We start from the raw sequence: 13818 nt of genomic DNA on the forward strand, positions 1-13818 counted from the left end.
GGGCTGTGTCTCCTTTGACTCTCCTGGACAGAGCAGTGGCCACTCATGACCCCAGGGCAGAGCTGTGTCTCCTTCATTCTTCTCAGAGGATGACCTACATGCAGGCAGTGGACACTGTCTGTCTCCCTCTCTGACCTCTCTCCTGACTGCATGGGTCTAGTGACCTCCTGAACATTTTCCACTAGGTGTCCTTAGGGGGCCCTCACACACCTCCTGTGTTCCCATGTGACATCAGCATTTCACCCCAAACTTAATCTTCTTATTTTTCAATCTTGATCCTCATCTCAAGGCAGCCACACCATCCACCTGTTGCTTAGCCAGAGCCCAGGCCCTCACTATGCATGCTTCCCCTGGGTCCTCACAGCTCCCATCCTGGCCCTGACTTTCTGTCTATATTTCCCCTGATCACACTGGGCCGTCCCACTGACTTGAGCCCCACAGGGCAGGGCCTGGAGCTGTGTCCCCAGCACCAGCAGCTCAGATCCAGGTGTGCAGTGGGTCCCATTCGTTGCTCAGCGAGCAGCCGTGACCCCACCCCGCTCCTTTCTCCGCAGCGCTCCAGTGCCCAGCCAACAGCCACTACTCCGTCTGCACCCGCTCCTGCCAGGGCTCCTGCGCAGCTCTCTCTGGCCTCACAGGCTGCACCACCCGCTGCTTTGAGGGCTGTGAGTGTGACGACCGCTTCCTGCTGTCCCAGGGTGTCTGCATTCCTGTCCAAGACTGCGGCTGCACCCACGATGGCCGATACTTGCCGGTAAGGAGGAATTTGAAGTGGGCAGGGAGGGTGGAGGAGCTTGAGGTTCAGAGGTAAAGAACCCGCCTGCCAATGCAGGAAATGCGGGTTCGATCCCTGGGTCAGGAGGATCCCCTGGAAAAGGAAATGGGAACCACTCCAGTTTTCTTGCCTGGAGAATCCCATGGACAGAGGAGCCTGGTGGGCTGCAGTCCATGGGGTTGCAAAGAGTCAGACATGACTGAAGTGACTAAACAGCAACAAGGAGCTTGAGGTGGACAAGGAGGATAGAGGAGCTCAAGGGAGACTCGGATTTTCTTTATTTTCTTTTTTTAAAAAAGCTTTTTATTTTGTATTGGGGTATAGCCAATTGACAATGTTGTAATGGTTTCAAGTGGACAGCAAAGGGACTCATTCATAACTATCCATGTATCCATTCTCCCCCAAACTCCCCTCCCATCCAGGCTGCCACATCACATTGAGCAGAGTTCCATACAATCAGTCCTTGCTGGTTATCCATTTTAAACATAGCAGTGTGTACATGTCCATCCCAAACACGCTAACTATCTCTTTCCCCCCTCCTCCCCCTCAGGAACCATAAGTTCATCCTCTAAGTCTGTGGAGACTCAGGGTTTCTGTGCTGACCCCCTCGAGGATGGGGACAGGGAGGCTGCCACATTTCCCTGCTATGTGACTCAATGCTGGTGAAGTCCCCGTATTAGTTTCCTGTGGCTGCTGTGACAATTGACCATAGCTTGATGCCTTAAAACAAGAGAAATTTATTCTCTTGTTTAGTTATAGAGGCTAGAAGTCAGAAACCAGAATAGGTGGGCCAAGATGACAGCTCTAGGGGGAAATCTGTTCCTTGCCTCTCCTGGCTTTTGGTGGCTGCAGGCATTCCTTGGCTTATGGCCTTGTCTTTGGTTGTTTTTGGTTACCCTGGTGGCTCAGATGGTAAAGAATCTTCCTGCAATGCATGAGATAGAGGTTCGGTCCCTGGGTCGGGAGGATCCCCTGGAGAAGGAAATGGCAACCCACTCCAGTATTCTTGCCTGGGAAATCCCATGGACAGAGGAGCCTTGCAGGCTACAGTCCATGGGGTCTCAAAGAGTCAGACAGGACAAAAGGACTAACACTCACTATTTTAGTTGCTGAGTTGGGTCCGACTCTTTGCGACCCCGTGGACTGTGGCCTGCCAGGCTCCTGTGTCCATGGGATTCTGCAGGCAAGAATACTGGAGTGGGTTGCCACTTCCTCCTCCAGGGGGTCTTCCTGACCCAGGGACTGAACCCGCATCTTCTGCATTGGCAGGTGGATTCTTTACCACTGAGCCACCTGGGAAGCTCTTGGCTTATGGCCACGTCACTCCAATTTGTGTTTCCATGCTGCATGTCCCTCGACTCTTTACTGTGTGCCCTAAAATCTCCCTCTGCCTCCTGCTTCTAAGAATACACTTGACTGTGTTTAAAGCCCGCCAGGATTAATCTCTCCATCTCAAAATCCTTAATCACATCTGCAAACACCCTTTCTCCGTATAAGACGACATTTAGTAGCTCTAGGCATTAGGACCTGATATCTTTGTAGAGAGGGTGTTATTGGACCTACTGCAGTCCTCTCTGTGAGCCTCATTTTCTCTATCTGTAAAATGGGGTTAGCCATCATCCTTGCACCCTAGGTGTCTGAGGAGTCAAGGGTGATTGAAAGGCACTCACTGAGCACTGGGCCTCACCCTCCACATTCATCACACCCAGGAAAAATAACAGTAATTTACAGCAGTGTAGTAGGTAGCACTCTGGAGAGGGAAACGGCAACCCACTCCAGTGTTCTTGCCTGGAGAATCCCAGGGACAGAGGAGCCTGCTGGGCTGCCGTCTATGGGGTCGCACAGAGTCGGACACGACTGAAGTGACTTAGCGGCAGCAGCAGCAGTAGGTAGCACGGCTATGGCCATTTAATGATGGGAATTGAAAGTTAAGAGTTGATTTATTTTTGTGATGGATTTTTTAAAAAATTATTATTTTTTGGCAGTGCTGGGTCTGTCGCTGCTCGGGCTTTTCTCTACTTGTGGCAAGTGGGGGCTGCTCTAGTTGTGCTGCACGGGTTTCTCATTTGGTGGCTGCTCTCCTCGCAGAGCACAGGCTCTAGAGCACACGGGCTTCGGTAGCTGCAATGTGTGGCTCGGTAGCTGTGGCTCCCGGGCTCTAGAGCACAGGCTCAGTAGCTGTGGCACATGGGCTTAGTTGCTCCAAAGCACATGGGATCTTTCTGGACTTGGGATGGGGTTGGACACGGGTTTGTGTCTCCTGTATTGGCAGACGGATTCTTTACCACTAAACCCCTAGGGAAGCCCATGATCGATGTTTTTGGAGCTCTCACTATGCACTAAGTTGGTTATAAGTGTTAAGTCATTCGATAGTCACAGCAATTCTACGAGACAGGGACTATTGTTATGTTCCCCATTTTACAGATGACAAAGAGAAGTCAGCCCAAGGCTACCCATTAGCAAGGGAGGAGTCGGGTTCATACCCCAGCAGCCTGCACTCACCTCTGAACCATGAGGCTGTCCTGCTTCTTCAGAAGCGTGTTTGTCAAATAAAGGAAAGCCAAATTACCACATTCCTTCCCCACTCATCCCAGTTTTTTGTTTTTGCTTTTTTGCTGCATGGGGTCTTTAGTGCAGCACGCAGGCTTCTCTCTAGTTGTGGCACACAGGTTCTGTAGTTGCAGCATGCAGACTCAGTTGCCCCACAGTGTGTGGGATCTTTGTTCCCCGGCCAAGGGTTGAACTCGTGTCCCATGCATTGCAAGGCAGATTGTTAACCACTGGACCACCAGGGAAGTCCCTCATCCTAGTTTTATTAATAGCAGAATGGTAGGCTGGAGGGTCTAGAAGTGCAGGACTTCTTGGAAAGAAGATGCCAAACAAAAAAACAAAAAACTGTTTGTTCACAATTCTGCAGCTCTGTTGTTTGGCCTGGGCTCAGCAGGGCAGTTCTTCTGCCATCCTCTGGGCTCACTCATACTTCTGTAGTCCCCCCGTGGGTCAGCTGAAGGCTGGCCGTCCCTCTTCCATGAGGTCTGTCCTCCTCGGGTGGGCTAGCCTGTGGTGGCTGGACAGGGTTCCGAGAAAGAGTAGTAAAGCTGTCAGGTCGCTTGAGGTCCAGGCTTGAACCTGGCATGGCAGTGCTTCTGCTGCATTGCAATAACCAAGGCATAGTCTTAAGTCCAGCTCAGATTAATGGGAAAGCGGAAATAAACTCCATTTCTTTCTTTTTTTAAAAAAGCACTTTTTCTTTTTTAAAATTTTGTTTATTTATTTTTGGCTGTGCTGGGGTTGAGTCTTCATTGCTGCGCGTGAGCTTTCTCCAGTTGCAGTGAGCAGGGGTTACTCTTTGTCGTAGTACCTGAGCTTCTCACTGCGGCAGCTTCTCATTCTAGAGTACAGGCTCCGTAGATGCGACCCACGGGCTTAGTTGCCTCTCAGCATGTGGGATCTTCCTGGACCAGGGGTCAAACCTGTGTCCCCTGCATTGGTTGGCAGACTCACCCACTGCACCACCAGGGAAGTCCTAAACTCCATTTCTTAGAGAAAGTTACTGCAGAGTCACCCGGATGGATGCAGAGGGTGGAAGGTGGTGGCCGTGTTTGCAGTCCACCGCACCTTGTCACCTGCCCCTTTCTGTGCACAGGTGAACTCCTCCCTGCTCACCTCGGACTGCAGCCAGCGCTGTTCCTGTTCCTCAAGCACCGGCCTGACGTGCCAGGCAGCCAGCTGCCCACCGGGCCGTGTATGCGACGTCCAGGCTGGGGTCCGGGACTGCTGGGCCCCCCGTGGCCTCTGTTCCCTCTCTGTGGGTGCCAACCTCACCACCTTCGATGGGGCCCACAGCGCCGTCAGCTCCCCTGGTGTCTACGAGATCTCTTTCCGCTGCCCAGGATCACAGGAGAGCACCCCTTGGTACCGTGTGGTTGCCGATGTCCAGCCCTGCAAAGGCAAAGTGGAAGCTGTGGCCCTGGTTCATATCTTCTTCCAGGATGGGCTGGTGACTGTGACCCAAAACAAGGGCGTATGGGTAAGCCAGAACACAGGGGCTGTATCTGCCCTGGGCTTTGTTCTTCCTGTTGCAGTGTGCCTGCGTCCCTTGTGGCCTATCTCTCCTAACGTCTGTTTTCTTCACAGATCTCTGCAGTTTGTTTCTCTGGGTTTGTGTTTGTGTCAGTACTTCAAACTTAGTCCCTTTCTTCTGGCTGAGTTCTTGAAGAGCAAAAGCACCGTCAAGTAACTTACCCGTTTAGATGTTAGTGTTAATCAAGACTCTATGGTTGCAAGTGAGAGAAAACCAATTTCAGAGTGCCTTGAGCAAAACTGAATTTATTGGCCCATGTAACTAGAAGATCCAGGGACACAGCCTCAGGAGTGGCTGGATCTAGGTGCCCTGGATTTGTACCTCTGTGTTTAAGACTTGCTGATCACCAGTCAGCTTCATTCTCTGTGATTCCCTCCAACATACTCATGAAACAGGGATTATCATTATCTCCGTTTACTCAGAGGGGAAACCAGGGCCCAAAAAGGTGAAATCATTTACTCAGGTCACTCAGAGAGTACCTGGGAGATCCGGGCCTTGAACCCACCAGCACCACCCATGCCCTGAACCACTTTGCTGGCAATGGAGTGCTGGTGGTGACGGTGTGGACACAGGGGCCCGAGATGGACTCCAGGCACAGTGCTTGCTCAGTGGGACCATTCTTTGAACTCCGTCAATTCCAGGCCACTTGCCTCTGCCCTCAGCTGTCTTTCAGCTTGCTCTCAGGGTCCCCTCAGGCCTGTCACTGTTTGTCTCCTGAGTCCATTCCAGCCCAGATGGGTCCTCCTTCTGTCCCTTGACTTCCATTGACTTATCACTGCCTTGCATTTGCCCAACTCCACAGTTCTCACCACCCTGATTCCAAATGTCTATTAACATTACTCTTTAACTCTCTGCTGTATCCATAATTCAGGTGAACACGCCCCTACTCTTTTATTATGTTGAATGTTGTTTTTATTGGGGTGTAGTTGCTTTATAATGTTGTGTTAGTTTATATTGTACAACGAAGGGAATCAGGCATATAATACATGTATCCCCTCACCTCCCTCCCACCCATCTAGGTCATCACAGAGCACCTAGCTGAGCTCCCCACACTAGACAGCAAGCTCCTGATAGCTGTCGGTTTTACACGTGGCAGTGCATATACGGCCAATCCCGACCTCCAGTTCATCCCACCGCCCTCCTCCATGTCTTCATGTCCATTCCCTGTGTCTGTGTCTCTATTCCTGCCCTGCAAATAGGTTCGTTTGTACCATTTTTCTAGATTCCAAATCCATGCATTAATATATTTCTTTTTCTGACTTACTTCTCTCTGTGCGACAGACTCTGGGTCCATCCATGTCTCTACAAATGACCCAATGTCATTCCTTTTTATGGCTGAGTAATATTCCATTGTGTATATGTACCACAGCTTCTTTATCCATTCGTCTCTTGATGGAATTTAGTTTGCTTCCATGACCTGGCTATTGTAAGTAGTGCTTCAGTGAGTGAACATTGGGGTACATGTGTCTTTTTGACCTATGTTTTTCTCTGGATATATGCCCAGGAGTAAGATTACTGCAGACCCCTACTCATGACCTTCCTTTGCTCATCTGTCCAGAAACAATTCTCTACACAGCAGAGAGATGCTCTAGAAATGTGAATCAGATCGAGCCATTCTGCTGCTTAAAACTCTGCAGCGACTTCTCAGAGCAACATTTCAAACTCAAGTCACCTCCCTTCCACGGCCTGCAAGACTTTATGCAGTCAGACTCCCGCTGGCCTCGCCAACCTCATGTCCTCCAATTCCCTCCTGAGCTCATGGGCTGTGCTGCTAATAGGCCAAGCTGGCCTTTATGCCGTTCACACAGTGGACCATGCTTGTTCCCACCGCCAGGCCTCTGCATTTGCTGTTCCCTCTGCCGCAGTGTTCTCCTTCCAGATTTCCTAAGCCTCGGCTCCTTCTCATCCTTCAGATCTCAGTTCCAGTCTCTCCACTTCTACAGAGAGACCTTCCCCAGCTCCCTACAGAAGCTCTCCCTCTTCAGCCCAGCCTCTGTGCGGTTACTCTGTTTTATCCCCTTACGGTGCTAGTCACTCTCTGAAGTCGTCCATTATTTCTTCGTGTTTGTTGACATGCTCCCTCACTGGCATATAATCCTCAAGTGGGCAGGGATCCTGTTCCCCTTGGTTGTCACTTCGTCACCAGTACCCAGATCAGGGCCTGGCCCCAGAAAGAGTCTGGTTTTGTGACTACATTCATCCCCGTTCCCTCTGCACTAGGCCATGTGCTGGGGAACACAGATAACTCAGTCCCACTTCTTACGCCATCGAAGCTTGCAGCCTGCTGAGACTCCCCGCCTGCCTCTCCAGCTGTCCTTCACTGCATCCATCCCTCCTCTTCCTCTCCTCCTTCCACCTGTCCTTACTTTTTGCCTCCCTTACTTCCCCCTCCATTCCTTCCATTGATTCACCCATCCGTCCATCCATCCACCTCTTCAGATCTGTCTACCTGTCTTTCTTATCTACCTGACTCTCCAGTCATCTGACAGAAAAAGCGTCACATACAACAGCATTTTGAAAAAAGGAACTTTTCTTTGAAAGAAGGCTCTCCAGGGAGTCTAACTTTACAAGGGTTAACTCACCAGAGAAGACAGACAAAAGTTATTTAAAGGAGAAAACTCATCAGGTTACCAAGGTTACTGAGTCCACAGCCTGTGATGGACAAATGGTCATTTTCTCACATGATTATTACACTTTACACTGGCTAGGTCATGACTTGTCTTCAGACATCAGCGTGGCAAAAATAAGGGATGAAGTTGCCTTGTTAGGGAACCAGTAACTTAACAGGACATGCTCAAGGATTCTTTTTATTTTGAAAACTAGAATTAGACAGGATAATTCCGGGGTTTGACTCGTTTATCTCTCTGGTGCAAGTGCCTCCCCCCAACCCCAGGTGCCTTTGGGATGTTGTGTGCACACCTACTTACGCATCGATCCATCTCTTCATCCATCCACTCTCCGTGCTTCTATCCATTCATCCACATCTCTGATTACCTTAGGTGTCCATCTCTCCATTTGGTGCATCCATCCGGGCCTTCATCTCTTTCAGCATCTGCCTCTCTGCTTTTGCTCCTTGGACTCGTTGTCTTCCTTGGGGTCACCTTTGTAGTAACACCCCAGCTTCTCTGTAGTTCCAGCCTCACCTCTGTGTTTCACCCACCTTTCCCCCCACCAAAACCACCAGGTGAATGGTCTCCAAGTGGACCTCCCAGCTGAGGTGTTAACATCTGTGTCCGTGAGTCAGAACTCTGACGGCTCTGTGCTAGTCCAGCAGAAGGAGGGGGTTCAGGTGCAGCTTGGCACCAATGGGCAGCTGGCTGTGGTGGTCAGCGATGACCATGCTGGGAAGCTGTGTGGGGCCTGTGGCAACTTTGATGCGGACTGGAGCAACGACTGGCCTAACTCCCAGGAGACAACGTTGGAGAATTGGAAAGCACCAGACTTCTCCCCATGGTAAGGGATACAGCTCGGAGGCCAGGCTTCTCGGAGCCGAGGCACCTGCGTCCTCACAGGGAGGGGGAAGTCAGGGTGGGTGCTCCATCTACAAAGTGTGCTAAGAGTCTGTGTCTCACAGCCAGGACTGATCAGTCATCCACCGGGAAGGAAGGCTGCAGGACCTGAAGCCTTTGGAGGCTGAGAGGTGCACTCTGTCATTGTCTGTGCCCCTCCGCTCTACCCCTTTGCTGAGCCACTGAGGCCAACCGGAAAAGCATTCAATAAATATCTTTTAAGTTGCACACCAGTGTGTCTGTCTCATGTCTTCTTATCCATGACCTTCCTTCCTGTACATGCGTGCTTGCTAAGTGGCTTCAGTCATGTCCTACTCTTTGCGACCCTGTGGACTGTAGCCTGCCAGGCTCCTCTGTCCATGGGATTCTCCAGGCAAGAATACTGGAGTGGGTTGCCATGCCCTCCTCCAGGGGATCTTCCCGACTCAGGGATCAAACCTGAGTCTGTTACATCTCCTGCATTAGCGGGTGGGTTCTTTACCACAGAGCCACCTGGGAAGCCCCTGCTTCCTGCACATCAGGTGTCAGATGCCTGGGGAACCTGGCGTATGATGAATATTTCCTGGCAGGTGAGGGGACGGATGGATGGAGACAGATCGATAGATTGGGAAAGATGTAGGTGGGGAAATGGGGAAATGGGCAGTTAGACGATTAGAAGAATGGATGGATGAGAAAATGAAGTTGGATGGAGGGAAGAAGTAGAAAAGGAAAATATCAACAGCTTCTAACTTTGTCATTTATAATCCAGGCACGGTAATTTCTCTGCCACTCAGTTTCTTCATATGCTTTAGTCCACTCAGTTTGCTATAACAAAATATCATAAAATGGGTGGTTTATAAACAACAAACATTTAAATTTCTCGCAGTTCTAGAGCCTGGGATCCCTGGTGGCTCAAATGATAAAGAATGTACCTGCAGTGTGGGAGATCCGGGTTTGATCCCTGGGTGGGGAAGGTCCCCTGGAGAAGGGAATGGCAACCCACTGCAGTAGTGCCTGGAGAATTCCATGGACAGAGGAGCCTGAAGAGCTAAGGTCCACGGGGTGGCGAAGAGTCAGACACGGCTGAGCAACTAACGCTTCCACTTTCACTAGGGCCTGGGAAGTCCAAGATCAAGGCGTCAGCAGATTTGGTATCTGGTGAGAGCCTGCTTTCTGGTTCATAGATGACCATCTTCTCATGTGTCCTCACTTGGTGGACGGGCAAGGGAGTTCTCTGGGCCTCTTTTATAAAGGCAGTAATCTCATGCATGAGGGCTCTACCCTTATGACATATCACCCCCCGCAAAATCTCCATCTCCAAATGCCATCACATTGGAGGTTAGCTTCTGACACAGGAATCTTGAAAGGACACAAGCATTCTGCCAAAAGCATCATACTTAAAGTAGAGCTAAGGATAGTCCCTACCTCACAGAGTTGGAGTGAGGACTTAAGGTGTTCGTCTATCTACGCATCAAAAACTGAAGTCTCTCTTCTGTCCTAACTCTCTCCTACCCTGCCCATACTGGTCTCCCCGACCTCAGTGACTATGCCAAACCTCATGGGGAATTATTCTTGATTCTTCCCTCATCTTTGCCCTCCACCCTGCTCAACAAAACAGCTTTTTGGATTGTATCGAAACATAACTGAAATCTGCCTGCCTTTCTTATCATGCCCACTGTCACCACCTGGTTCAGCTGGTGGCATCATACCTGCCATCTGCTCCTCCCTGCCTGTAATTCATGCTCACAGCCACTAGAGGACTCTTCCTTACCTATAAAGAGCACCACTGGCTAAAAATTGATCTTGTAATAAAATCAAATTCCTTCACCTAAAAGGCCCCTGCCAACTTCTTATTTTAAAAAAGTACTTATCTATTTATAAATAAAGAGAGTTGGACCACAAAGAAGGCTGAGCACCAAAGAACTGATGTATTTGAACTGTGGTAGTGGAGAAGACACTTGAGAATTCCTTGGACAGCAAGATCAAACCAGTCAATCCTAAAGGAAGTGAACCCTGAATATTCATTGGAAAGATTGATGCTGAAGTTGAAGCCCCAATACTTTGGCCACCTGATGCGAAGAGCTGACTCTTAAGCCAAGACCCTGATGCTGGGAAAGATTGAGGGCAAGAGGAGAAGAGAGCAACGGCAGATGAGACGGTTGGATGGCATCATCGACTCAATGGACATGAGTTTGAGCAAACCCCAGGAGATAGTGGAGGCCAGGGAAGCCTGGCGTGCTGCAGTCCACGGGGTCGCAAAGAGTCGGACACAACTTTGTGACTGAACGACGTTTATTTGGCTGCACCAGGTCTTACTTGTGGCATGCAGGATCTGTAGTTGTGGCATGTGGATCTAGTTCCCTCACCAGGGAGTTGAACCTGAACCCCCTGCACTGGGGGCATGAAGTCTTAGCCACTGGACCACCAGGGAAGTCCTCTGCCAACCTCTTCTGACTCATCTCCTATCACTATCATTATGATTTGGGAACCTTATCTTTCAGGGTATTGAACATACCAAATTTTTTACTTCATTCCTTTGTGAAAGAGCTGTTCCCTCCACTTATCACTGACTAGATGCTTCTCATCCTTCAGATGTCCACTTACCTGTTACTACCTTACAGAGCCCTTCCACAACCACCTCACTTAAAGTGGATTTCCTCCGTTACTCTCTGTCCTTAACCTGTGGGGTCTGCTGCAACTCCGTGTAGTTAGTGTCCGAACGAAATTAAATTGTAAGACAGCAGTTGGAGTCTGCAGAGAACTAGAGAATTGCTTGTTGTGGAAATATATCTGGTGTCAGCAGTGAAGTGTATGAACACAAAAACAGATTTCTTTTACAGCAAAGGAAGTTAACAGGTGCCACTGACTGGTAGATATGGGTCAGAGGACGCTAAAATTCTCTTGTGATTCCTTGTATGTTCTGATTCAAATGGGAAACAAAGTCATCAGTTAAGAACAAGGAAGAAAAAGTTTTGAGGTCTGATGAGAGAGAAGAGAGTGTAAAATGATCCTTCAAGAAAAGGGATCCAAGACTTCCTGGTGGACCAGTGGTTAAGAATCCGCCTGCTGATGCAGGCCATACAGTTCGATCTCTGGTCCGGGAAAATTCCTCGTGCCATGGAACGCCTAAGCCCCTGCATCACAACTACTGAGCCTGCACTCTAGAGCCCCTGCTCTGCAACAAGAGAAGCCACACAATGAGAAGCCTGCACAACTCAATGAAGAGTATCCTCTGATCACCGCAACTAGAGAGAGCCCATGCATAGCAACAAAGAAACACCCCAGCCGGAAAAAAAGAAGAGAAAATTGGTCCAGCTGCTTTGGAAAACAGTGGGTCAGTAGGTAAACATACTCTGATCATATGACTCAGCCATTTGACTCCTGGAACTCTTCTCAAAAAAAAAAAAAAAAAGAAATTATCTGTCCACACAAGTACTTGTAAGTGAATATTTCATAGCAGCATTATTCATAACAACCTCCATACTGGAAACATCTGGAAAGCTCATCAACAGGTAGATAGACAAATAAAGTGTGGTCTAGCCGTACAGTGAATTCAGCAATGAAAAGGAGCCAACTAGTGATATATGCAACCATTTGGGATGTGATGCTAAGTGACAAAAACCAGACACAGAATTCTTCGTATTGTATAATCTTATCTATATGAAATGGGATGATTGAGCTGTCCTGAAACTGAATTGTGGTGATGAGTGTATAAACCATAAATCTACTAAAATGTGTTCTATAATGTGTTGACCTGTACACATAAAATAGGTGTGTTTTTTTTTTAAACAAATTGATCTTTTAAAAATATATTTATTTATTTGTTTGTTTCTATGTCTGATCTTAGTTGTCACACGTGGGTCTTTCATTGTTGTGGTACACAGGCTTTTCTCTCTAGTTGTGGTGGGCGGGCTTTGTTGCCCCTCGACCTGTGGGATCTTAATTTCCTGACCAGAGATCGAACCTGAGTCCCCTACATTGGAAGAGGGATTCTTAACCACTGGACCACCAGGAAAGTCCCCAAAGAGGTGGATTTTATGATATGTCAATTATGCCTTAAGCATTTAAAAATGAGCACATTACCGATACTACTAAGAAAAAAAGAAAAGGAAATAGGAGAATGATTTAATTAGGGGCCTGTGGTAGGATGGCTGGGCCACATTAGGGACTGCTTGGGGTCATGTGTCAGAGTGGGTGTGGGTTTTTCTCCATCCACATTCAGCTGCCAGTGTGCAGGTGTGAAGGAGGTGGAGAGTGGACTCAATTGGGTGCAAAAGGTGAAGTTAGAAGTTTGGGGGCATGAGGAAAGGAGAGGAGATAATAGTGGATGGGGGATTGGGCTGGGTGGTGAGAGTGGTGTGATCATGAGGAGGTGAGGTGAGGGGCAGGGAGAAGGAGGTCAGCTTCATGGGGCTGAAGGGTCCTTGGAGCAACAGTTTCAGAGGGAGTGAACTGGAGAGACAGGAGGTGATGGGCAGACAGTGAGATGCATGCAACTGAGATTCTGCAGGGGCTGCAGTTTTGGGGTTGTCACTGTCTGGGGGTGGGCCTTTCTCTCCCAACAGCCTGGGACCTCGGCACTGCCACAGTCACCATTGTGTCCCCTGCACAAAGTCTGGGTGTGGGAAGGAAGGGTTGGGCGGAGGATGAGATCGCTAGAGGAGAGGAAGTCAAGAGATCCAAAGGCCAGAACGGTCACAGGATCATCTACCCGAATCTGGAAGTCAACAAGAATTATGAGAGGAGCAGCTTGGGTGGCCATGAGCCTAGAGCTAAAAAGATGAAGTGAGCTGCAGTGACTTGGGAGTCGATAAAGCTGGTAACAAGAATGGGAGCAGATTCTGTGCAGAAGCTTCAAAGTGAGGGTCTTAGAGAGGAGGCAGAGGATGGTTTCGAAGTAGCCATGAGGAGCTTATTGCATATACAGGCCCAGTGAGCATGAAGGCTGAGGAAGAGAAATAGCCTCTGCTTAGAAGGGCTGCACAGAAAGGCGTGTCTTCATGGGAGAACTAGGTCAGAGCAGGAAGGTAAAAGGAAGGTTCAGGGGATGTAGGGGACCTGTACTGCACCACACACCCCCATTCTGGCCCTGACCCCTCTGGACTGCCACGTCAGAGGACCAGGGACTGGCAGCTCCAGGAAGGCTGGACTCTTTCAGTCACCACTGTGCCCCCAGCACAAGACTAGCAGGTACCCCCCCTAATTATTCACTGTGTGTTCAGTCACTCAGTCATGTGCAACTCTTTGTGGCCCTATGGACTGTAGCCCACCAGTCTTCTCTGTCCATGGGATTCTCCAGGCAACAATACTGAAGTGGATAGCTATTCCTTTCTCTATGGCTTCCCAACCCATTGCAGACAGATTCTTTAACCATGTGAACCAGCAGGGAAGCCCAGTTACTCACTGGTAGTACCCATTTCAGGTCTGCAGAGCAAGTTGGCAGGTGCAATATCTCAGAGCCAGGAGATGGT

The 13818-nt window shown here is 49.3% G+C and overlaps 1 protein-coding gene across 2 annotated transcripts in view; it reads left to right on the forward strand.

Annotated features, from left to right (window-relative positions):
* Positions 1–8601, forward strand: part of LOC120872360 (Fc fragment of IgG binding protein) — a 41804-nt gene extending 33203 nt beyond the window's left edge. For both annotated transcript variants that reach the window (XM_040252641.1, XM_040252642.1), the window contains 4 exons: positions 555–754; positions 4422–4805; positions 8044–8312; positions 8434–8601. In XM_040252641.1, coding sequence (XP_040108575.1) covers positions 555–754; positions 4422–4805; positions 8044–8312; positions 8434–8443 — 863 coding nt within the window. In that variant the 3' untranslated portion in view covers positions 8444–8601. The remainder of the gene's footprint in view (positions 1–554; positions 755–4421; positions 4806–8043; positions 8313–8433) is intronic.
* Positions 8602–13818: the final 5217 nt, after the last annotated feature.

The sequence above is a fragment of the Oryx dammah genome, unplaced genomic scaffold (genome assembly GCF_014754425.2).
Source record: "Oryx dammah isolate SB20612 unplaced genomic scaffold, SCBI_Odam_1.1 HiC_scaffold_13, whole genome shotgun sequence".
Lineage (NCBI taxonomy): Eukaryota > Metazoa > Chordata > Mammalia > Artiodactyla > Bovidae > Oryx > Oryx dammah.